Source organism: Schistocerca gregaria, chromosome 8 (assembly GCF_023897955.1).
Source record: "Schistocerca gregaria isolate iqSchGreg1 chromosome 8, iqSchGreg1.2, whole genome shotgun sequence".
In the NCBI taxonomy this organism is placed as follows: Eukaryota; Metazoa; Arthropoda; class Insecta; order Orthoptera; family Acrididae; genus Schistocerca; species Schistocerca gregaria.
This window is the reverse complement of record NC_064927.1, coordinates 330554738-330582170: the sequence shown is the minus strand read 5'-3', so window position 1 is coordinate 330582170 and position 27433 is coordinate 330554738. Positions and strand designations below refer to the sequence as shown.

The following is a 27433-nucleotide window of genomic DNA, read 5'->3' as shown; positions in this document are numbered from 1 at the left end:
TGCTATTCACAGTATACATAAATGACCTGGTGGATGACATCGGAAGTTCACTGAGGCTTTTTGCAGATGATGCTGTGGTGTATCGAGAGGTTGCAACAATGGAAAATTGTACTGAAATTCAGGAGGATCTGCAGCGAATTGACGCGTGGTGCACGGAATGGGAATTGAATCTCAATGTAGACAAGTGTAATGTGATGCGAATACATAGAAAGATAGGTCCCTTATCATTTAGCTACAAAATAGCAGGTCAGCAACTGGAAGCAGTTAATTCCATAAATTATCTGGGAGTACGCATTAGGAGTGATTTAAAATGGAATGATCATATAAAGTTGATCGTCCGTAAATCAGATGCCAGACTGAGATTCATTGGAAGAATCCTAAGGAAATGCAATCCGACAACAAAGGAAGTAGGTTACAGTACGCTTGTTCGCCCACTGCTTGAATACTGCTCAGCAGTGTGGGATCCCCACCAGATAGGGTTGATAGAAGAGATAGAGAAGATCCAACGGAGAGCAGCGCGCTTCGTTACAGGATCATTTAGTAATCGCGAAAGCGTTACGGAGATAATAGATAAACTCCAGTGGAAGACTCTGCAGGAGAGACGCTCAGTAGCCCGGTACGGGCTTTTGTTAAAAGTTTCGAGAACATACCTTCACCGAAGAGTCAAGCAGTATATTGCTCCCTCCTACGTATATCTCGCGAAGAGACCATGAGGATAAAATCAGAGAGATTAGAGCCCACACAGAAGCATACCGACAATCCTTCTTTCCACGTACAATACGAGACTGGAATAGAAGGGAGAACCGATAGAGGTACTCAGGGTACCCTCCGCCACACACCGTCAGGTGGCTTGCGGAGTATGGATGTAGATGTAGATGTAGAAATTCTTCTTCTGTATAAACTACCTCCAAACTTTTGTGTGTTAACTGTAAGGAAAATTCTTGCAAAGCTAATGGAGAGTAGACTCTTTTTATATACATGCAGTTTGGATTTAGTTAGTTGTTTGTGTGTTCCATTGATCAATCGCATGGTGTGGTAGCCGTTATGATGTGGAACGTGTCAAGTGCACAAGAAATGCACATATGAAACAAGATTTTTTAATTTTTCAATTTATTTTTGAAGCTATTACTGCTGTCTGTCAGACATTTTATTTCATATGGTAATTTGTCAAATATTTTTATAGCAGCACATTTTACCCCTTTCTGTGCCAAAGATAGGTTGAGTAAAGGCTAGTGTAAGTCTTTCTTTTTTCTGGTATGATAAATATGAATGTCACTCTTGTTTATAAACAGGTTCATGTTGTTGAGAACAAATTTCATTAGTGGGTAAATTTACTGTGAGGCTGTTGTAAGAATTCCTAATTTTTTAAAAAGATGCCTACAAGATGTGCAACTATGAAACCACTTTCTTTTGAGCAGCGAATACCTTTTGTCTGAGTGTTGAGTTCCCCAAAATATTATTCCATATGACATTATAGAATGAAAATATGCAAAGTACGTTAGCTTACTAATTTCTATATCCTCAAAATTGGCAATTTTTCTGATTGCAAAAGTTGCTGAACCTAGTTGCTTTAGAAGATCCAAATATGAATTTTACAATTATAGGGTGTATACGTGGAGAAGAAAAAAAAAAATCCCTTATTTTTCCCGCTTAAAAATACTCTTTCTCCCGGTTGAAAATACACTTTTTCCGTGCTAAGTGACAGTATACTCTTCCTTGGCACCATAAAACCCAATCCTTTGAATGTTTATGGTTTTATATACGGACGCAGAATTTCCCGGCACTTTAGAAAATGAAACTCAGGAGGTAAAAACACGTTTTGAAAGACCTTTGATGTGCAGCAACATGTACGCTGCATATTTCCATATTACAAAGATATAAATTTGAATTCCACCACACAGCGCATGTCACTTTCTGAAAACACTGAAATCGAGATTGCGATGTGCTTTTGTAAACCAGTCATAGCTCATGTCACGTGATCTCGCCAGCTGATGACAGTGTAGGACACGTTATGTAGCCAGCCAATAGCAGCAAGATAACTGTTAAGTACCGCGAACACACAAACAAGAAAAATTAATGGTTTAAATTAATATACATAGTGTTCACGTATAATATTGGTCTCTAAGATTAATAAGCTGGAAGAGAAGCTAAGCTTCCACATATAATGTTGATATTTTTTGCATGAGTACACTTTTTCTTTTTTTTAAGATACATCACACAAACGTGCCAATAAAATTTTTAATAATGACGTAAATGTCTGATCTTCTGGGTTCAAAATTCTTCTAAATGGTTGTCCTCAAACAGTTGATTTTTAAATGAGAGTCAAACACTCTTTGTGATTTAAGAAATTCATCGTACATTCTCGCACACAGTTCATCTTGCGTAAAAGGAAATTTGGTTTGAATGTAACACTTTTCAAACTACCATTCGCAATATTTTCCTGCGACCTTTTAGAAATAGGTTTGTTTCAGCAGTTGGAAGATAGCGTCAGGTAACAGGCGTCACTGCGATTACATAGCTACAACGACATAGGATGCCCATATGTTCGTACGTGTAAAACATTAAAAGATGTTACATAATGTCATAAACAAACAAGACATCAGAGGATACTTCAAGAGCATCAGAATTTCGTGAACCATACTAAAATGCATAATTCGGCTTAAAATAAACATTTTTATGTCCAGATTCGTATGTAAATTTTCTTGGAGTACCAGTATTGTATTATCTCATGTTTGGTTCTTTATTATGGTATAATGCCATACGTGCACTTGAAATGCAGCGAACATTTGAAACTAGCCAATAGTGTGAAATTAAACACTTTGTTTCAAATAAATTGATTGCCTCAGCAGAAGAGATTAATGAAAGCCAAATCTCTTTAGAAAACTGACAAAAATAACTTCATTGTTCTGCACGGTGATTAATGCTTGACTGTCAGGAACAGGGAAATAAAATCTAAAACTAATAACATATTTTAGCCTTCCATAATTCATCTGATAACTCCCGGATGCAAAAATCCGTTTGTTGACATTTAACATGAGAGCAATAAACGAAGAGGAAGCAAAAAAATCACTGAACATAAACACGTCACGTGGTGATGACCCATCTTCCCACCACAACCCAGACTGCTCTGGGCATCAGCCCCAGATTTACTATATTTCCGAACCGGAGCAATATTAAGTAGTGGCGCCCAGTCATACTTCCTGTAACCAGAAGCGAAAGAAGGTACTACTCATACGCGATTCAACTGCACATGCGCAAGAGCCCGACCACAACTGCTCAAATGAATCTAATTTAAACAGTTGTCACGTCACGCTCATCGGAGGCAATTTGTTGTTATGAAGCATTGCATAGTCTTCCTAAAGCCTTTGACACACTTTGCTGTCGGCAGAAGCTTGTATGAGCACTGTGTTATGTTGTTGTATTTGTATACGGCGCATTTCCTTTGCAACTTAAGTTTTATTTTCGGGCCCCCCCCCCCCCCCCCCCCCAATGTTCATCTTTTATTGCTGAAGTATTATTCTGCAATAGTGTGATACAGTGATATCCTTTAATAGAATATTGGTACTTACCAGTCAAAATCACAAAAATTTAATTGAAAACTTAAACAATGAAAAATTCCCGGAATTCTAAATATGAAACAATTCCCAGGTTTTTACCAGTTGTCCTGGGTCGTATACACCCTGAATTAAGATTCTCATCTATATGTACACCCAAAAACTTAGTATGCTATACCCTGTCTATTGACCTTTTTTTGATGTGTTATATTTATTGAAGCAACTGTAGTTTTTGCAGCAGAAAATTGGATGTACTGTGTTTTTTCAAAGTTTAAAGCAAGCCCATTTGCACAAAACCAATTTGTATCAACTATCTCTATTGCTGACACTTCAAAGTCCTTGTCTACACCAAACAGGGTAATATCATTTCTGACTTTAAATTCAATACTGTTGTTAATATAAACACATGATCCTCCACCTTTCATTGTGTTTCTGCAGTAAGAAAACATGCTTGGACAAATGAGGGTAAATTAATATATAAGATTTCATTTTCTTTGCACCAGTGCTCTGTGATGCAGATAACCAAGTTGTCTAAGAATTGTAACTCGACTTCCAGCTGTTGTACTTTGTTTTTTACACACTGAATATTTTGGTGGAGTACTGTCAGAGATTTACTCCCTTGAAAAAGGACATAGCTCTGTTCTGTATCATTTTCAATTGGAGTTTCTTTTTCTGGATTAATAATGATGTTTGTATCATCAGCAGTATCAGTTCAGCTTCTTGTTTCAGATAAGAAGGGAGGCCGTTCACATTTATGAAGAACACAAGGGGACCCATGACTGAATCCTGTGGAACACCTAATGTAATTTCATCCTAGTTAGATGAAGTGGCAAACTTATTTAAATCACTTGATCCATATAAAGAAACTTTTTGTTTCCTGTTCTGTAGGTATGACTTAAACTACCCATATGCTGTTCCATTTATACCATCGAATTGTAATTTCTGTAACATGACATGGTTCACACAATCAAATGCTTTGGACAAGTCACGGAAAATTCCTATTGGTGACATTTTACTATTTAAAGACTATATTATATGGACAGTAAAATTGTACATTGCTGTCTCAGTGGAACAGAATTTCTGAAATCTGAATTGCGATCTACTAAGTATCCCATTACTGTTGAGATGGCTAACCACTCGAGTACATTACTTTCTCGAAGATTTTTGAAAATGCTGTACACAAGCTTTTACTTTTGTAATCGGACATATATGGTCTGCCAGTCCCAGATTTTTGACAAGTAGGACACAATATTCTCTGCCTACATCTGAAGCTACATGGTGAATGGTAGAAGATGAAAGAATGGTTATTCTTGTTGCACAGCTGACTAGTGATGATATGGCAAAACAACATAGGGTATTCGTAAATGTGTTATTGGCGTCATCTATTATTGCTGTATTTATGTTAAAGTCCCCACACAAAAGGATATTATGTTTCAGAGTCAATGCCAGTTCTAGGCTTTGTATAAGTTTTGAAAAGAATATCTCTAAATTACCAATGGAAAAATAATGCCCACATAATATATTTTGTTTCTTGGGCATATCTGTAACAACTATCTCTACTGCTGACACTTCAAAGTCCTTGTCTACACTAAACAAGGTAATATCAATTCTGACCTTAAATTCAATACTGTTATTAATATAAATACAAGATCCTCCGCCTTCTATTGTGTTTCTGCAATAAGAACATGCTTGGACATATGAGGGTAAATTAATATATAAGATTTCACTTTCTGTGCACCAGTGCTCTGTGATGCAGATAACCGAGTTGTCTAAGAATGGTAACTCAACTTCCAGCTGTTGCACTTTGTTTTTTACACACTGAATATTTTGGTGGAGTACTGTCAGAGATTTACTTCCTTAAAGGAAGCACATAGTTCTGTTTTTGTAAGTTTCAAGATTCCCCTGCACTAACAGAATAGTGCTGAGCCACAGTGGTGCTGTATTTTTTTAAAGAATAAACTGCCATTTGTATATTACTGTACTTGTCTTTTGTACTATCTCAATTTTGGATTTTATGTGATATTGAGTACAATGCTAAAAGTTCTTAGACCATTAACATGTCACATCTGGTAAAGTCAGTCCAAAGTAGGTAAACAAGAGTACTGTTTGCACATTAATGTTCAGTCTCTTAATCATAAGAGAACGAACTTCAATATTGAGTGGGAAGCTTAAGAAATGCAGTGTTCCATCCAGGAAAATGGCTTGGAATTTGAAGAAAAGGCAGGTAAATTTTAGTTGAAATTACATAGACATCAGCAATGCATCTGCACCAATCTCGGTCTGCTCCTGGGATTTCAAGAATGTCTCATCCATGCAGCTTAGAAAAGGTCGGCATAGGACAGCATCTTACTTGTTTCACAGATTCCTCCTGAATAACATGAAGGTCTAATGCTTAAACATGAAATTTAAGTAATTCTATTTTAGTGCATTTAAATAAAATGTGCATCTGTGACTAACTCATCTGTGGCTGACACATGACAACCAAACACATGTCCATGAGTCAACTTTAAAAAAAATCTTGACACCAACAGAAGTACTAGTAAAGGAATTTTTGATTTATTTGTGTGAAAGTTTGCAGGAATGTGCACTATGAGAAGATGCAAGAATGAATAAAGATGACATCTCCATTACAGTGCAGAGTTGTTGATCATCGACAACTTCACACCAGCAATCGACAACTGCAAGATGCTGCATGTCACTGTAGTGTCCCTGGCGGTACCAATCTGAACATGGCTTTAGCCAAGCCTCCTGGAGTCATGAAGTGCCACTGCCACACGTCAGTTATGAAACGTGACTGCATGAGACAAGCAGGGGAGGGCTACTTATACTTCTGGTGGATGGAGTCGTCACTCTGCCAAGCTTACATCAGACTAGAGTATAACAAGTATTGGGATGTCCTGCAGACAAGAGTTACAAGTAGCTCCACTCAGAGAATTCATAAGCTAAGAACTCCAGATTTGTTATGTCTCAGAGCCCAGTGTTTTTGGTGCTTCTTTGTGTTCTAGTGACAAACAGGAGTTATATGCTTGTTAACTTCAGTGACAGCAGATAAAAGAGCTACAAAAGATAAGTGTTCTACCATTACTAAATAAAGAACTGTGGTTATTGACTCTCTCTCTCTCTCTCTCTCTCTCTCTCTCTCTCTCTCTCTGTCTCTCTCCTCTCTCTCTCTCTCTCTCTCTCTCTCTCTCTCTCTCTCTCTCTCTCTGTGTGTGTGTGTGTATGTGTGTGTGTGTTTTAATTAACTGATGGCTCTCTGTGTCCAAAAGGCTGTTCAAAAGGAGAATACAACAACAGGAGATATGGAGACCATAAAAAATCACAATGAAATTGAGGTTGACTCTACGGACATACCAAAAGAACAGAAAAAAGAAAAACGGAAAGACAGTATAATGAACAATTCAGATACATAAAATATTGGATTCAAGAAAAGTGTTATAAAGATTGTTATGACAGAGACAAAATATTTGTTGGAAAATGCTGTTGGTCTACTGTTAAAGGTAACACAGGTACTGAAAGAAAATACTCAGTTTTACAGGCAAACAAAGAACATCTTGACCAGAAATATGTATTTTTCAACATCTTACCTTTTGCCTCAGACTGTTGTTCAACTCGTGTAGTAATGAACTCTGAGAACATCGCTGTCTCTGTGAACCATTCTAAAAACATCTGTACACTTCGTGACTGGACAGCTTTTATGAAAGACTCACGCTGGAAAGTGCAAAACAAAATTATGAGATGGCAAGAGACTATGTGTTGCCATGAAACAGTTCACCTAAATAACTATGAATTAAAGCACTCAAAGGAAAATATTTTTACATGACATAAATGATCGATGACTAATGTTGGTCACATACAATGATGATCTTCAGAGCTAAAAAAATAAAAATATCTTTCTAAATAGATAAACAAAAAGAGCAAATTCTCATAAAACTTTGAAATTTTAATGTCACCCAATCATTCCCCATTTGTAATTGATCAAATTTTTTTTAGGTAAAAGCATACAGCATCAAATCCTTCATAAAAAATTATATTGGTATGTAATGCATTACTGAAGACAATTTGTAATGGACAAGACAGGGATAACAGGCAGAAGCTTTAGAATTATGCAATGGGAGGAAGGAGGTGAAAGATGGTGTCCGGAGAATGTCGTGTGATATGTAGATCTTTTTCAAAAGGAGATAATTAAAATTAACTTTAAAAGTAAGGATCTAGCTTTGATCAGTAAACAATGACACTGATGAATAACACATGTATCTTGGAAATACATAATAGGTGCAGTGTGTTAACTGTTAAATTAGCAGATTTCAGAAGGAAAGGGGGTGGGCGGGGGGCAGAGGGAGAAAGCCTGTTCCTCACATAGACCATCATGGGGAATGAGGAGCCGTGTGTGTGTGTGTGTGTGTGTGTGTGTGTGTGTGTGTGTGTGTGTGTGTGTGTGTGGCGAGGGGGGAAAGGGAGCGTGGGTGGAACAAGCTAGGACTGGCCCTTGCAGTGCTGGCACCACAAACTGCACTTCATGCTTCTGTGAAAGCAGAAGTCACGTATAGAAGTAAAAAATAGCTTAAATGATGTTCGTAAATGAAATTGAAATTGTGAAATGTACTAACATGTTTAATAAAGATCCTAACTGCAACAATGATGTACACTTATCACAAGGAAAGGAAAAAGTGCTAAACACAGTGAATTGCAGCAAAGTAACACAGCCAACAACTATAGTTACCTAAAAAGTACTGTCAGCTAACTGGTGTTGGTTGCAGTCAAAAATGAATGACTATCAGCCGAAGCCATCTGACTTTCACCGATTCAAGACTAGGGAGGGGTCTGCCAACTTAAAATTAACACACGCTAGTTCTCGAACTGTTACATACACATTTCTTCACAATTATCCATTTCACACCTATTGGCTCCTTACTTTGAGCTTCTATCCTGGCTACACTGCATGGAGAACATCAGTGTGTTGTACCTTGCTGGAGCAGTGATGATGTTCACTACATATTTTTGTTGTAAAGGGGACAACATACGGGGTAATATTTAAGAGGAAAGGTCATATCACAGTCACATTCGATAATTTAAAGATAAAACCATTCATTATCTACAAGCAGTTTCCATTGTTTTCTCATTACTTGTTTACTACCAATACTGTCAAATCCAAAAGGCTGTGGTTGAGTTTGCGGTCATAGCTATTGCAGCAGAGAAAGCACGTGTGTGGAACATGAACTTTTGTTGGTCTCATCATGAATCATTACCTAACGAAGAGCCTCATTTTGTCAGCAAACAGTGTGTAAAACAGTTGTGCAACCCTTGCGAGGCTGTGGTAGAGCACATTACATACCAATGTGCTACCACTGTTGTAATGCTATACCATCAGTGATGAGGGACAACTTTGTTTTCGTGTTCTAATACATTATTACCATTTGAAGTGGCAATTACATGTAGAAAACAAGAATCTGGCTTTTCAGAAGCAGTAAAATTGAACACTGCTTACGAATACTTGATACACAAGCAGCTTTCAATAAATAAATGATGAAATGAGCAGTACATTTGTAACAGTAAATGAAAATGCAATCTATGATTGACAGCAATAAGCTGGAATAAATTTTCCAGGACAGAGAGGGCAAATTTGGGTCAGAAACCTATTTCAATTGCTCTCAATGAGCAATGGTTCTGTTACCATGTCAGTGTCTTTTTTGTGCATATCTGCGTACATGAATAACTCAATGAAGTCCTCCAGACAATTTAAGAAATTCTTTGTAGAGTGAATTGGCACAGCTGTAGAGGATCTTTAATCTTAATAGTCTTGTTAGTCTTGTCATATCTCATTTCTGACAAAGGCCCATAAAAGTTATATGCAGTTGAATTTGCAGTGCACAGCAGATGATCACAGAAGTTTAATTTCTTGGCCCATTGAGAGACATGCACTTCCCAAAAGGAATTCTTCTACATTAAGTACATTTGCATGTGTTCTTGTAGGACACTAAATTCCTTTAAGAAGTGTCATGAGCTGAAAGGATCACATTATTGTATTACAGTAATGCTACAATAAAATTCTTTTTCCATTTCACAGATGGATTTCATTATACTGGATTTATTGTGACATGGAGCCTGATTGATAAACTTCAAGAATACACCTGAACTGGAAAGTTACTCTCTACCCACTTTTTTGAAATTGTTTAGCTACTACATCAGTCATTTGTGCTTAATGTTCCACAAGCGTATAAATGACTTTTTGCACCTGATGTCTGCCATTTAATATAAAAGTGTGTGTTTATGCTGCCTGCTGTGATTTAACTTCCTGACGGAATTTTGTGACGATATCTGCATGCTAACCATTATTTATGGCAACCTGTTTGGAGAATGACAAGTTCTTTGTCTCCCAACTTAAGTCTTGAGGTTGAATTCAGGAATTCCGTATGTTTTATGAATTTTGATGATGTGCTTGGATGCCTCACCCAGTAGAAACTCTCCAAGTTAAAAGTAGCCCCACTCAGTGCAAGATGACACTAGGCACTGCTTTCAAACATGTCAGACGTCCTCTAGTGAAGGAGCACATAAAAAAAAAAAATAAAAAAAAAAAATAAAAAAAAATTAAAAAAAATTCAAGAGCTACCTAGTAATTTATTCAAAAGGTATTTTATGCATCAGTGTCATTATTTAATTACCAAAACTAGGCTATGCTTCACAGTTAATGAAAATTATCTCCTCTGAACCAAAAATAACTTTGTGCCATTCACTACCACATACTCCTGTCCTCAGCTTCCATGCCCTTCCTCATATTATACATTCCTCCCCCACCCTTCAACTAATCATCCCTGAATCATATGTATGTCCAGTTTGAATTGACTTTAGTTGTATGTTGTGTAAAAAAAAGTAACACACACACACACACACGCACACATACTACTTTATTTTTATTTTAGATAAGAAGAAAGTCACATTGTACACAAAAACTAATCATCATTCATTAATCTAAAGCAACTGATGATGTGAACATAAGCTTTGCTTAAAATAAAAAGTTGCAGCATCTCTCACGACTAAATGTCATCCATTATACAAGGTGTATCAAAAAGAATATCTGACTTAAAAAAATAATAACTATTATGTTATTTGGGATACATGTGTGGACAATGTACTGTTGGAAACAGGAAACCCTCGAGTTTTACATGGTTCCTGCTACGTAGCAACAGTGTGCCCCCACATCAGTTCTAGTAAAAATGGTGTTGGGACAACAGAAAGTGTTTTGTGTTCTACGTTTTTTGCAGTGCGGGTCAGTAATAACTGTTCAGTGTGACTTTCATAGTAGGTATGGTGTGGATCCTTCTACAGCACAGAGCATTAGATGATGGCATGAACAATTACGAAAAACAGGTTTCATGTGTAAAGGCAAGTGACCGGGTTGTCCCTGAGTGTCCGAGACAAGTGTTGAATGCATCCACCATAGTTCCACTAGGAGTCTGCTGAAATCCATTTTGTCGTGCAGCTTGGCAGCTCAACATGCCCTGATGTCCATATTGTGTGTGTTGCATCGACATTTACACATGAAACCACACAAAATTCAGCTACTCCAAGCTCTTCATGAAGGTGAAAAACAATAATGCGTGGTGTTCCGTAATTTCATTCTTGGCCAGTTGGAGGATGACAGTTTTCTACCATGCTTATTGTTTAGTGACGAGGCAACACTCCATTTAAATGGAAAGGTGAACCGTCATAATGTGAGAATATGGAGTAAGGAACAACATGAAGTTGTACAACATGAAGTAGTACAACATGAGAGGGACACTCCAAAATTTAATGTATTTTGTGCAGTTTTACAGGAAAAGGTGTACTGTACATTTTTCTTTGCCGAGAACACTGTTACAGGAAGCACATAGGTGGACACACTTCAGAACTTTCGTTTCCCACAGTTGAAGGCTGATTCGAACAACTTCATTACCAACAGGATGGGGCACTGCCATAATGGCATCTGTAGGTGTGGGAATTTTTAAATCAAAGGATTACTGAATGGTGGATGGTCACACAGGACCAAATGATTCAGCCTTACATTACTGGCCTCCGAAGTCACCGGACCTGACATTATGTGATTAATTCTTGTTGGGGTTTATAAAATACTCTGTTTATGTGCCTCCGTTACCAACAACGATGAATGAACTGAGACATCACATAACGACAGTGGTGGAAGCTGTAACTCAAGACATGCTCGCTGCAGTGTGGGGACAATTTGAATACTGCACTGACACATGCCATGGACCACAAGGGGAGCATATTGAACACCTATTTGGGGGGGGGGGGGGGTGACTTTTTGGGTTTCCCATTCATCAAAAAACAAAGTTCATTGTATCAGATGATTCTTTTTGATACACCCTGTATAAAGCAATCTAGTTCATTTAAATCTGAAGCTTCAGAAGACATCCATCAAAATATGAAATGCAAACCTCAAACATTCGTCTGCCGTCCTGTTGTGTAACAATATATGTTTGGTAGTGTCCACAGACTTCAACAAACATGCGAAGAAATGCTTCAGAGATAAGTACATTGCGTGAGGCATCACTTTCTTGTGCTGTTACAAGCTGAAGTGCCACTTTTAAGCAGCGGCGCAGTCGGGTTGGTAGAATAGTGCTTTCATCTCCAACACTGCAGCACAATCGCCCTTCATCCAAATCCACAATGACACCCTTCACAAGGGGAGAAAAAATATAACAGTCTATGGTGATACATGTCGTGTCAGAACATATAATATTAGTACCGCATAGTAGAAAAAGCACATCTGTTTTCTAATTAATTCATAAAATATTTTAAAATAAAATATACCTCATCCATTTTTATATCTGGTTTAGACCCTTCTTTTCCTTTTAAAACACCTATTATATAAGGTGTTGGAGCTTCACAAACTTCCAGTTTTGAGGATGGCAGTATTGTTATGAAAGTGTACTGCCATGAGAAGGGATACAACATTGCTTCCAGTGCTTCAATGCAGGCTGATAATTTACTACAAAAGATATTTATTTGTCAGGCTAAACACTAATTAAGCGAATACAATGAAATAATACTCACAAGCAAGCAATCACTTTTCATTACTATGTCATCGTATTACGTTCTAGAAAAACAACAATTAAGAAAATAAGTGCCCTTTCAACTTACAAAAAATTGTGCTGCTATTTTCCTATGAGCACATCTTCCCCTGAATAGCTATCACTTACTTACAGCATATTATTGACCTTAAGAAAAATAGTGTTTGAAGCAGTATCAAACCTGAGTGAGCTGCTGAGAAAAATGATCTTCCTCTCCAGCAATGCAGTTCCAAACACTTGTAGTACAATATGAATGGGCAGGGCTGAGAAAAGATGACAAAGATCATGATCTTCCATGCGAGTATCTGCTGGCCGACGAAGATTTGATGCTACGGTGCTGACCAATCCAGTATCTACAGAAAGATTGAAACATTACTTATAGATATGTAGACCAGAATTAACAACATTTTTAATTATCTTTCTAACCACATATACGTATAGGTAGTTTTAAAGTTTAAATTGATTTTACAGACGCAGAGTTTAAGGTGTAATACAGTTTAATGTGTAATAGCTGTTTTTAGGAGGTAAAGAAAATATGCACAGGAGCAGGTGAAGACCGAATGCAGGATCTGGAAGTTGGAAGGGGGAAAGGGGGGGCTGGCTGGCTCTGAACTGATGAAATGGCTTCATATGAAATGAAACCTATCAACAGATAATAGATTTGTTTTAGAAGAAAGGCATGTGTTAGATTAATTTAATATTACTTTTATTGTTTCAAACATTTATCTTTATTTACAAATGGAAAAGTTTCACTACTGAAAAATGTGTGTGTATTCCAAATCACACAAAAACAGTGCAAAAAGTGCCAATGAAACATTGAAAAAGTTTGTATGATTCACACTGTACCATGACTGGCTTCACTAGCCATGTCATGCATGACAGCTAGGATTTATTTAGATCTGGGCTGATTAGTGGTTTAATGAAAAGATAGTCAGCCACTGCCTTGGCCACATGTGAGAACACATTCACTATGTATTCTTGAAAATAAGGGTAAGTAGAGTGTTCGTGGAAGATGTATTAATTTTTGTGGGCTTCATTATTATTACGTCACTGAGAGATAAGGTGCTGTCACTTGATATGTCCTGGATGTTTTCATATTTACATTTATGTAATTCAGGCAATACACTTGTGTAGCAGTGCATTTATGACCATTATTGGCATCTTAATGCAACTATGCTTCGAGCAGGTAGACAGTCTATGAGAAACTCTCCAAATGAGTGACGACACATCGCCATGAATCTACATGTGTTACTGCTCAACTCTAGAAGCTGCGATATAAGAGGATGATTAAGAAAAACTGCTTTAGTAATGTGTTATATGCAGTGTGTTGCAATTTTAACAGTAACGAATTTGAACATTTAAAGATGCTTCTAAAGATGTGTCACGTGGCATATATTAACCATGATCTTTGTGAATATTTTTACTCAGTGAGATAAATAATTGAGTGATCAGCAATAAACTTTTGTGCTTCTTGGATGCAATAAAAGAATGTGACATTCCATGTACTATGTTATTTAATCACTGTAATAGCTTGCTTTACATGCACTCCATTAACTTAAGATCACTGGAATGCAGAAATAGGGATGACATCTTTAGAAGATAACCGGTGAGTTTATGCTTTTGGTTCTGCTAGTTTACTGATGGGAGGGTACACATTTTGTAGGCCAAATAATACAAGCAGAATTACATCTATCAAGAACTGATTCAACCGTGAACAAATGAGTGTGGAACAAGTTAGGAACAAGCATACACTTTAGCAAGACGCTTCACGATATCATTCAACTCAAAACTAGACTTTAACTTACAAAAGCCATAACTGTATGATAATACAGAGTATTAGTGGAAGACAGAAAGTTGTCTAATCAGCAATTGCAATGAATCATTAGTCCTCATTACATACATCCATGAAAAAGCCACGAGATATATTGATGTGGACACACACGGCAGCAAGTAGCAGTTTCTCATCTCAGCTTACATATGGGTATCTTGTGTGGCAATATGATAAATTGGCTAAATCTGTTAGACAGGATGAGTAGAAGAAAGTCCTCAAATTATGCCTGAAATGGAAGAGTTATCAACTCCGTATGGTGCACTCCCAGTAGTATAACTAAGTAGGAAAGCTTTTTTCGTAATTTTGTTCTAGGATTCCTCAAAGCAAAGGCTTTTTGGTTGTGAATTTTATTTTATTTATAAAAAAACTAGCTTATCACATACAGCTCGCATAGCCTGTATGGTTTGCACAGATTATTTTTTGTTTTTCTTCAACTGAATTTTTATTGTTTACAAATTGCAACATTATCCAAACTTTTCATGCTAATTAAGTGCATAAAAGCATGATTTTTTTCCAAATGTACTTCTGCATAAAAAGTGATACTGATAGTTGGTGTCTGAGATCTATGTTCAACCCATCTTTTGAGTTCTTGTGGTGGTACTTCCATAGAAATTTTCTTCCATGAACACACATTTCTTTAGAAGACACATACCAATTTTCATAGATTTGAATTTAAAAATGTTTTAAAATAACAAAATTTTTCATCCCCTATCTCACCCCCTTAGGGGATGGAAAAAAATTCTAACTGAGAAACAAAATTCAAATTATCTTAGAATCAGCTTTAAAAATGCTTTCATAATGAAATATATTTATCCCTCATTTCATCCCCTTAGAGGCTGAATTTCCAAAAACACTGAAAAAGAAAACCTTCCCTTCACTTCTTCGCCCTCAGAGGGGTTAAACATCCAAATTACCGTATCAGTAACATATTTAAAAAAAAAAAAAAAAAAAAAAAAAAAAAAAAAAAAAAAAAAAAAAAAACCTTTCATACCCTATTTCATCACCTTAGGGCTGAAATCTCAAAAAAAATCCCTCCTTCAGTGATGCCTACAGGATAAGATCAACACCCTATCCAAATTTCATGTTTCTATCCTTTGCAGTTCCGGCTGGGTGCTGATGAGTCAGTCAGTCATGGCATTTCCGTTCAAATATAGAGATTCTAAATGGTTTTCCACCCTTCGACTTCTGGTAAATGATTAATTTGTTTAGTACAGTGTTCCATTAAACTGATGTTGTTATTGTAGTTAGTAGACTGGTTAATCAATGTTTTGTGGGGTAGAAACTGCTCTATTGGCTCAGTTTCAGCTCCACTTCAATGAATTTTTAAGAACCAAGACTAGCAAAAGTTCGTAAAGAACTCATTCATCTTGTTTTGTTTACATCTCATCTCATAAATTATTAAAAATGATCAAAACTGAAAGTTACTGATATCTGTTCTTACAATAAAATAAGAACATTACTGAAATGTTTTCTGAATAGTCAAGGCACAAATAAAGCTCAGACTACAACAAAAAATACATAAAATACAAGCAGTCTCATCCTGGTAGACCACAGGATTTGAGATCCCTCTTAACCTGAGGTCTGAGTGATCTGTCAATCTTCTAGAGAAAACTTTATTCAGATATTGATAGGGAATAAGATGCCACTTAACCAGAATAAATCTAAAACACAAGGCCAGTCGAGGTATGATAGGATGTCTGGTGCTTATCATACCAGGAACTCGTGTGTGCAGCCCTGTGAACACAGCTGCTGTCTTCTTGGAAGATGAGAGTGCCCACAGCATACTCATCGAGAAGATGTACAAGGAAGAGCAATACTTGAGCACCAAGGATGTGGAAATAATTGTCCTGGTTTATATTCAAGGTAACTTGAATGAGTGGGCCCAAGTTATGGGCAAAATTCCAGACTCACTTTTGGACTGAACTAGACCCTCGTACCTCCAAGTCATTTCCTGCATGTTTGACCTGCTGAAGAAATGCAGCTTCAAGTGCCATTCTGAGAAAGATAAGACACAATTTCCACTGTATGCAGCTCCTTCCCGTCACAATGTTTATTGAAAAACTGGTCAAGATAGACCTGAAGACATTGATGACAGCAATTAATGTCAGGTTTGAAAGAGACTGTCATCGACATGGCACAACATTCATCTCTGTTTCCTGTGAGTTAGGGCCTTTTAACAAACACCGTTCTTACGTCATGTTACAAGGCAGTGAGTGGTTTACCACTACTTGTAGACAAATTGGACAGTCTGCTCTGATGCACTAACAAATCAACAACTTCATTAATGGTGTGGTCATGGGCAGGTCCAAAAAGAATAGCTCCTGAATGAATTTTTCACTTTGCAGTGGTGTGTGCCCTGTTGTGGAAAATCTGAGCTTGGCAACAGTTTAAAGTTAAGTGCCAACTCGTTAACTGGCCGATGGCTATCAAAACAACCAGGTTGGCGTCCCACTATTAAAACTTGATAACATGGGTAATACAACTAATCCTGACGTCTCTTTTATGACAATCGATGACACAAAATCTCAGTTCTCACCGGGAAACATTTTTTCAAAAATGTGAAACTGAAGCGTGTGACAGCGAATATATTCCTTTGATTATTTGCTCATGACGTAGCAAATGCAAGAACGGGAAACACTCCATAAAAGCAATGCAAATACTAGTGACACACACCATTTGACACAACTCTTGCAACTAATAACACAACAGTTTACACAACAAAACCAGGCATTTAATGATTTCGAGAATAGTATTAGTCAACAGTTCAGTGAGGTCAGCTAAACTATACATACTGAATTATCTGACGAATTATCCGAGAAGTTCACAGAGCTTGGTAAACAACTAAAACAAACAACTTGCAGGTGAGTTACAAAACCTAAGTGAAGCATATTCTCAAATTCAGGAGATGCAATCCCAAGTGGATGCATCGGTAAAAAATGTGATGAACGCAGTCAGCAAGCTGCAAAACATATGTAAAAACCTACGTAAAGAAATACACACAAGTTGTGTCTAAGAATGTATCAGTTAAGTTAAGAAATTAAAAATAAAATAAAATAAAAAAATTTAAAAAACACAGAAAGATAAGTTATATGCAGATGTAAGGATATAACTGAAAAAGCTGAAGCTGGGATGATGGATAAGGACAGCACCATTGCTGAAAAGGTAATGTCAGAGTGCAAAATTTATGTAGATACTGTAGAAGAAGATCTAAAAGAGAAAGAAAGTGAACTTTTAGCTAAAATAGATTCAGGTTTGAAGGAAGCAGAGGAAAGGTTACGAGTCAGTGTTGCTTAAACTACTGACATTCCAAAACAACATATGACAGATAACAAACCCATGCTTTAAAGAAGTTAGATGGTTTCACTGGTTACCCACAATACGGGGCTGGCCCATCGAAGGAAAATAGCGAAGGTTGCACAATGCAATAACACCTGCTGGCAGTTGCATCTGTCGAGCATGCACAGTTGCCATGCACTACACCACAAGCGAACATAAACACACCTGTTACTGACAGCGCAGCGTGTTTGTCAACATTACTTGCAGATGAGAGATTACGTAGGCATTGGCAATTTCCGATATCTATCTATGAAGGGAAAATAACCCTATGGTCTTCATTAGAGCATTTCGAAATGTTTTACTTTATACCTGGACTCAAGCACAGAAAATTACATATGTTGTTGGATATACACACAGGGTGACGTTCTGCTATGGGCTACGGACATGGCGGAACGTTTCCACTATTGCGAACAGTTTGAGAGAGCATTTCTGGATAAGTATTGGCCTGAGGCTGTGCATGAGAGGCTCAGACATGAAGTATTCAACCCAGAACCATTCAATAGCAGGTATGGAAGCTTAATTTGAATAAAAGCGCACACTGGACGAACTCGGTATTGCAAGTAGACTTGCTGAAAATTTTTAAAGAGCTGTCTTCCTGCCCACATTGAGGAAAAAGTCATTACTATTCCGGAACACAACAGTGAATACCTTTTATCTGTACTGGACACAATAAATTTGATATGCGAAGATAGACCAGTAAAACCCAGGCCTGTTAATTTAATACGCCATAAGCGCCACAGAGTTTTATGGACCAATAAGTAAGCAATGGATTCGTAGTACAACACGGATGGAAACCTTACCGCACACAGACCTATGGTAATGGTAACGGTTATCATAACAGCAATGGAGAAAGCCATAAATTCAAAGGTGGATATAAAAATAAATGGGCAAAAATTTAGGAAAAACAACTACAACAGGCGAGTAGCGTATGGCCAGTCTGTGCAATATGTATAGACACAAGCTACTGGCAATAACCAGCTGATGGCTTGGCAAATGCAAAACGACAACAGACAACCAAATAACCCACAGACAGCGGAATTCGGCCAGCAAAGTAACACACATATGCTAAATAATGAGCAGAGGGAAAGAGAATTTCAGTCATGAGCCTCACAGGATACTAACTGTCATAAGTCATGGTATCCCACCATTCTGTAACCTTGGAGGAGAGTGGGGACACGAGCTTGATCAAGACTTGCTTTATCAGATACAATCATGGTAATGATGTGAGAGATGATCTGCATCAAGGTAATGAGGGTACACAGAAAAACCTGAAAGAGAGCAAGGTACAAACTACTATTAAAGCTGAAATATTTGACCTTGACGTACCCATTGTGCTTGACACAGGTGCTACGACTAATTTGATGTCTCAGGGATTCTTTCAAAACTCGAAGAAATGTGGGTGTATACCCACATTGCCAGTGCAAAATTGCAAGGTACAAAATGCCTCTGGTCAGAAATCAAAATGAGTTAAGATACAAGCCTTAATTCCTGTACAAGTAGGACAATTTTCTGTACCATGCGATTTTTTGATAATAGAGAAATGAATAGTTGATTGTCATTTCACTGTAAATAACCAATTATTTGTAATAGACCTAATCAGAGAAGTATAACTAGGTGTAAAACTGAAGTTACTCATGACTGTGAAGTTGAGTTGGTAAATCCCATAGTTATGTTTGTCAACACATACAATAACGAACAGTCGGCAGCAGAAGAAGTAAACGTCGACACAATAAGCACAAAGGTAGGTGAATCAAAGAGCTTGTCTCAAGAACAGCAAGCAGAACATAGGGAACTGATACTTGCTTTTATACATGTATTTGAAAAAATACCAGGTATTATTAAGGATTTTGTGTACAAAATGGAAGTGTATCCTCATGAAACTTTTTGTTCTATCTCATACCCTATACCAAGGACAAAGAGGGAAGCAGTATGAATAGAGATTAACAGGATGCTTGAATAGGGAATAATACAACCATTATTTTCACCTTATTGTAGTCCTATTTTGGTCGTAAGTAAGCCACATCGCAAGGTGGGCTTGGTCCTCTACGCACGTAACGTTAATAAGATTAATGTACTGGTTCAAACAGGTCCAGACAATTTAGAGGAACAGCTTATGAAATTACATGATGCTAAATTTCTTACTATAATAGACTTCCAGTCTTCAGACTGGCAAATAAAACTACATGAAGAAATTCGGAATTATACCGCCTTAATAAGTGGGGACAGGAGCTTTGAATTTCAAGTATTACCGTTTGGATTGAATGTAAGTGCTGGCGTATTTCTCTCTGCACTTGACAGATTGCAAGGGCCTGAACTTTTGAGTAAGGTAACAGTATACATAGGTGACCTTTTAGTCACTACGCCCTCTTGGGTAGAACATTTAAGATTAATTAAACAAATATTGACCCACTTTTCCAAATATGGAGTAACACCAAAACTCAAGAAATCTAAGTTCAGACAAGAAAAGGTAAAATTCTTGGAACACATAATTTCTTCGGAAGGCACATTGCCATATCCTAAAAAACTTGATGCCATTAGGAACTGCCCTGTTCTTCAAAACAGGAGACAATTAAAGGCATACTCAGTACTAGTGTCATTTTTCAGGAAATTCATCCCTAAATAGCTTACGAACAGTGATGCTTTACTTAATCTTCTCTGGAAAAACAGACTTTGGTTATGCGCCAAGCAATGTCAAATTGATTTCAAGAACATCAAGCAAGCCTTATTAAATGCTAATATTTTATTTGAATCTGACATGAAGAAAGATTTTTGTTTATGCACCAATGAGTCTTCTCACAGTTTGGGTGTGTGCCTTTTTCAAATGGTAGAAGAAGAGGGAAATCTCATGCCTAAAGTAATTAGCTTCACCAGTCGCTCCTTATCCGAAGCTGAATGTTCATATTCAGTCAGGGAGTTGGAGGGTTTGGCTGTAATTTGGCCCTTTAAAATGTTTTAATATTTCCTTTGGGGGTAAACACACAAAAGTATACTGTGATCAACAGTCCCTATCGTTTCTGTTAACTTGTAAATTGCTACACTGATGGATAGCCAAGTGGTGTATGTATCTTCAAGAATTTGATTTTGAAATAGTGTATATAAAAGGAAACCAAACTTAATAGCTGATGCTCTTTTTCAACTACCACAAGGCTCAGAGGAATTCAACAATCTTTTAGAGCAGGAAGGTGAAATAAGAGCCTTGTTGATGGTAGACAAAACACTCTGACCACACTATGTCCACATGTGCGAACACATGGAGCAATTACATCAGGAAGACACATGTTGGAGCAAGGTAAGATCAAAACTTACACATAACAGTGATGAAAAGTTAAAAAGATATTTCACTATTCACAAAGATGTTCTGTTCCATAGGAACCCTCCTGAACTAGAAGAATGGCACACGTATTTGCCAGACCATTATGTGGATGATTTTATCTTTACACACAAAATATTTGGGGCCAGTATGGCACTGCAAAATGCACTAACAAAATAGGTAAATATTGTTACTTCCCCAACCTTAGATGAGGAGAGCTAAAGGTGTTAAGAAAGTGTGTGGACCTATATACCTCGCAAACATATCAAGTGGATTGAATATGTCACTCCTTTCTTACAAGTTGTTAACAACCTTCCCATACATCACCTGGATTTGCACCAAATGAGCTGATGTTCAATGCAAAAAGGTAGTTGAATGTGAGAAACCTTTGCCCAAGATACCGATACCAGAATTATCATTGGACGATAAAATATGACAAGCAGTGATCAATCTTGAAACCTGGACTAAATACAGGAAAGGAATTTACGACAGAAAGTTGAAACATACAACACACTTTTATATAGGACAAAAGATGTTACTTAGAACACATCCCAAATCCACAAAAATGGGAAAACTGAACTGTAAGTGGCAATTACTATAGACCGGACATAATTACTAAAAATCCCCTACCCAGGAGCATACTGACTGGACACACGAAGACAAGGGCCTTTACCCACACAAAGACTTGTGAATGTTTATATACTGAAGAAGGGCTCTACACCCTGTAAGTTGTATATATGTATAATAATATTAGATTTGGTAGCCTGGAAAATTCACTTTCCAGAATTTATGTTGTTAGTTGATAAGGAAAATTCTGTTTGTGTTATTTTCTTATATGTCAGACGTGTAAATGATAAGGTAACTGGGTGTAACAATGAAGAATTTTACTTTTATATGTCTAGAGATGACGATACTTTAAATACAATGCTTCGCCTTGTCGATAGCCCACGCGTAAATGAATAAACAAACTTGTGAAATGCACGGTAGCATGCAATACAATACACAACTAGCGGCGACGTTAGTGGTATCAGAGCGACACAGCACATGTGCATTGGGGGAAAGCTAGTCAGCAAGCCGGAGCGCGTGTGCACCAGACAGACACAGCTGAAAGTGTTGGAGCACCCAAAACTAACAAATCCTATGGGCTACAGACTGTACTAACATTAGTAAAGCATATTGCATAAACAGGGACACAGAAAATTAAAGGGGAGTCTATACCACAACTACGACTATCTACAATACACACAAACAAAGATAAGCTAAGGGATTATACACACGGAAAGGGATCCTAAACTACAAAATATTTTCTGAAGTTAGCCCACTATATATATCATATCTACATATTTACAAATTTAAGTACTGAAAGTAGACACACTAATTATATTGAGAGACCAGAAAACTCTTGCTGCAGGTAAATAAGTGAGTACAATATAAGCGGCAAACTGAATAAGAGGTCGCAGCACGCCTATAATACACTTTATCTTTCAGATTTATAAGGTAAGTAGAGAGGCACACATGACGTTAAATGAGTTGGTGATAGCACGACTGCACATTGAAGTAAATGAATACAGGGTGGAATATATGGAAGAGGTATTAATAGCCATCAAGCCACTGTACAGTTATTTATGAAGATTTAGTTTAAGTTAGTATTAAGATTCTCTTCCAGGGAAAGATGCAGTGACATGTCCTAAAGTGAAGAAAGATAAATTCTTGTACACTGTTAGGTACCATATAAAAATAAGAAGGACTGCACAGCAGGACAAATATAGTAATAAGTTTATGATATGTATGAATATGATAGTGTGAAAGTATGTGTAGAAGAAAACAGTTGCAGCACGTCACATATCACGATGCTGAATGAAGGTTCAACTCTACCAAATAATCAAGGGGTCGACTCAAACTACTGAGAGTGTTGACTACCCTTGAAAGTGTCCTGATTTATATTGGTTTTTTTTTTTTTTTTTGCTACTTATGTAACCACTGTTTTATGCTCTTTGCACATGACATACAGTATTGATGATACAAATCTTATACCTCAGCATATGAAAAGATTATCCTTTATACAATGAACATACCAAGTAAATACTGAGCTGCACTTTAAACACTGAATAAGTATTCAATACAACTGGTATCGTCAGATTTAAGTTGTGTTTATAAACAGCAAACTATTTTGTTCTTGGGATCACAGTTAAGACCAGTAACGAGATGTAACTGAGCATATAAATGCCATAAATGCCTTTCTGTGAAATTTCCTCAACCATGTAGTGTGTATATCCTTCCTGGAGAATGCTAGAGGGGTGAGGCCCCACACAATTATTTGAGCAGCACGTGGTCTCTGTTGTAGCAACTATTGTTTATTTTCTTAATTCTTTGAAACTGATATGTATGCTCCAACAAGAAGTCACTGTCATTTGAAATGAAATGTATGTCAATTTATGCCATAAAGGAAAACAGAATCTATTATTATATGAATGTTATGTAAAGAATGTAAAGCCAAACGAGAGCAAGAAATGTACTCATATAATTGGAATGGAACAATGTAATGAAATTATAATTTAAGAAAATGTATTAAAACAGAATGACAATTAGACTATAAGGTATACGTTGTTGTGGTCTTCAGTCCAGAGACTGGTTTAATGCAGTTCTCCATGCTACACTATTCTGTGCAAGCTGCTTCATCTCCAAGTACCTACTGCAACCTACATCCTTCTGAATCTGCTTAGTGTATTCATCTCTTGGTCTCCCTCTATGATTTTTACCCTCCACACTGCCCTCCAATACTAAATTGGTGATCTCTTGATGCCTCAGAAGAACATGTCCTATCAACTGTTCCCTTTTTCTAGTCAAGTTGTGCCAAAAATTCCTCTTCTCCCCAATTCTATTAGTACCTCCTCATTAGTTATGTGATCTATGCACCTAATCTTCAGCATTCTTCTGTAGCACGACATTTTAAAAGCATGTATTCTCTTCTCGTCTAAACTGTTTATTGACAATGTTTCACTTCCATACATGGTTATGCTCCATACAAATACTTTGAGAAAAGACTTCCAGACACTTAAATCTATACTTGATGTTTACAAATTTCTTTTCTTCAGAAACGCTTCCCTGCCATTACCAGTCTACATTTTATATCCTCTCTATTTTGACAACCATCAATTATTTTGCTTCCCAAACAGCAAAACTAATCTATTACTTTAAGAGTCTCGTTTCCTAATCTAATTCCCTCAGCATCACCTTATTTAATTAGACTGCATTCCATTATACTCGTTTTGTTTTTGTTGATGTTCATCTTATATCCTTCTTTCAAGACACTGGCTATTCCATTCAACTACTCTTCCAGGTCCTTTGCTGTCTCTGACAGAATTACAATGCCATTAGTAAACCTCAATTTTTTTTTTTATTTCTTCTCCATGGATTTTAATTTCTACTCCAAATTTTTCTTTTGTTTCCTTTACTGCTTGCTCAATATACAGATTGAATAACATCAGGGACAGCCTACAACCCTGTCTCACTCCCTTCCCAACCACTACTCCCTTTCATGCCCCTTGACTCTTATAACTGCCCTCTGGTTTCTGTACAAATTGTAAATAGCCTTTTGTTCCCTGTATTTGACACCTACCACTTTCAGAATTTGAAATAGAATACTCCAGTCAGTAACTTATATAAGCAACGATAATGGCATGTCAGCAAATGAATAGGACAAGTTTATTTTTGTAGTTGTATTCGTATTTTTCTTTATTTTTTATTTTTTTATGTGTATAGTATGTGGAAAAGCACTTCAGAAACTTTGTGTAATGCAACGGTACGTAAGACATTTAAAAACAGAGGGAAAAAACATACAAAACTTGCCTGCAACATGTTAAGTGTGTGTATGAGATACATAGTTGTGCGCATGATAAACTGAAGATGACAATATTTCATGTAACTTGAATTTTCCGTGCTCGACAATGTCGTAAAAGCAGCAAGAAACATACCTTGTTGACAGAACAAAGGATCACACCGCTGAACACGAGCTTCACGTTTTTGTGCAGTGAAGGCTACTTTGAATGCACGACATGGACACTCTGACTTTGTATTAAACATGTGAGTGTGAGCTGGGACGGTAACGGGCATCGAGCTGTGAGCGCATGCTTTGCAAGCTGAACACTGGGTAGATACTAACTGACAATAACAAGATTAACTTTCCACAGTAAGCACTTTGTCGTGAAATAAAACTTATGTATGTATGTGTTAAGGGAAGCTGACATGCCCATATGAATTGATAACTATATAGGATGTAAATAAAATAGAAAGAAACTTCCACATGGGAAAAATATATTAAAAACAAAGATTCCAAGACTTACCAAGCGGGAAAGCGCCGGCAGACAGGCACAATGAACAAAACACACACACACACACACACACACACACACACACACACACAGAGAGAGAGAGAGAGAGAGAGAGAGAGAGAGAGAGAGAGAGAGAGAGAGAATTACTAGCTTTCGCAACCGATGGTTGCTTCTTCAGGAAAGAGGGAAGGAGAGGGAAAGACGAAAGGATGTGGGTTTTAAGAGAGAGGGTAAGGAGTCATTCCAATCCCGGAAGCGGAAAGACTTCCCTTAGGGGGAAAAAGGACAGGTGTACACTCGCGCACACACACACACACACATATCCATCCGCACATACACAGACACAAGCAGACATATTTAAAGGCAAAGAGTATTTCCGCTCCCGGGATTGAAATGACTCCTTACCCTCTCCCTTAAAACCCACATCCTTTCGTCTTTCCCTCTTTCCTGAAGAAGCAACCATCGGTTGCGAAAGCTAGTAATTCTCTCTCTCTCTCTCTCTCTCTCTCTCTCTCTCTCTCTCTCTCTCTGTGTGTGTGTGTGTGTGTGTGTGTGTGTGTGTGTGTGTTTTGTTCATTGTGCCTGTCTGCCGGCGCTTTCCCGCTTGGTAAGTCTTGGAATCTTTGTTTTTAACTATATAGGATAACTGAAATGGCTGAAAAATAAAGGCTATGCCCGTACCAGCCACGGTTGGGGGGGATTGTAATGAATCATATTATCATTATTTTTTCACTTGTTCTTTTTTTTAAAAAAAAAGAAAGAAAGAAAGAAAGAAAGAAGAAGAAATTATGTACCAGCGATAATCTTGTGATACAAATAAAACAAGTAGAGATACACTCTTCAATTGATTAATTTCTCTGTCATCACCTGTTTGTCTTTATAAGTGGTAGCGGGCAGACATTAATATTGTTCAAAAATGTGTATTCTAACTGCACATTAAAGAAGCATTATAAAAGTTATTAGGGAGACGAAGTTTATTAATAACCACATCTGTTCATCATTTTGCCCGTGCCGAGAATCTTGCAGCATGAGGATTGAAGCAGAAAAGTAGAAGTTGTGTGAGCAGAGGAGAGATGATCCGAAACCAGTATTGTCATTCTAAGCTCTATGTATGACAGTGGTAGCAGGAATAAGAAGTACATAAATTTAGTAATGTTAATCAAAAAATGTATTGACTTCAGAGGTCTGTTGATATTAGTGGCAGTCAAAGTTCACTCACATTATGTGTACCTTTCAATTTCTTTAAATTATTCTTTTCATTTTTTTTTATTGTTCAAGCAGCAATTATTAATCAGTTCCCATTACATATTACATATTATGCCCCCCCCCCCCCTCTCTCCTTTTTCTTGCCACTATTCAAGGTCCAAGTGACCCTTGACATGCACCAAAAATTAAGATGCTTTCCTTAGCACTTTTCCTCATCCTTAGGTAATGAAGGAACTATGTCTTTATTATTCCACTTCTGGCAATAAATAAGCAGAATATTACTTCTATGGAATACGCTGTAGTTTCACATGATAATTAAACAATGGAAAGTCTTGGCTGGAATAACAGCAATATAATGAAAAGAATGGATTGCTGCCCACCATACAGAGGAACTGGCATAATGAAAAGACTACTGTACTTTTAAGCTTTCGGCCAAAACACCTTCTTCCAAATTTGAAAATGCAGACATTCACACAAGCACAACCCACACACACACGACTCTGTCTCTGGCTGGACTGCAGACAGAAACTGTGCCTGGTGGGAATAGCAATTAGGCATGGGTGGTGGGTGTAAGAGAAGGCATGGGACGGGGAGAGGAAGCAGGGCGAGGGTGAGGAAAGTATAGTGCCGCTTGTGGGAGCATGCAGGCGTATGGTGGCAACAGGGCAGGGTTGCTAGATGCAGTTGGAAAAGGTTGGGGGAGGGGAATGGAAAAGGAGAGAATAAATAAGGGGAATACATTAGAGGAATAAAATGTTGTGTCATGTTACAGTGGGAGCAGGGAAGGGGATATGTAA

General features: G+C 37.4%; 1 protein-coding gene across 2 annotated transcripts in view; it reads right to left on the bottom strand.

Annotated features, from left to right (window-relative positions):
- Positions 1–27433, bottom strand: part of LOC126284181 (uncharacterized) — a 158726-nt gene that overhangs the window by 36982 nt on the left and 94311 nt on the right. For both annotated transcript variants that reach the window (XM_049982924.1, XM_049982925.1), the window contains exons 7-10: positions 12804–12975; positions 12363–12540; positions 11987–12226; positions 7142–7265 (exon numbers count right to left, since the gene is read on the bottom strand). In XM_049982924.1, coding sequence (XP_049838881.1) covers positions 7142–7265; positions 11987–12226; positions 12363–12540; positions 12804–12975 — 714 coding nt within the window. The remainder of the gene's footprint in view (positions 1–7141; positions 7266–11986; positions 12227–12362; positions 12541–12803; positions 12976–27433) is intronic.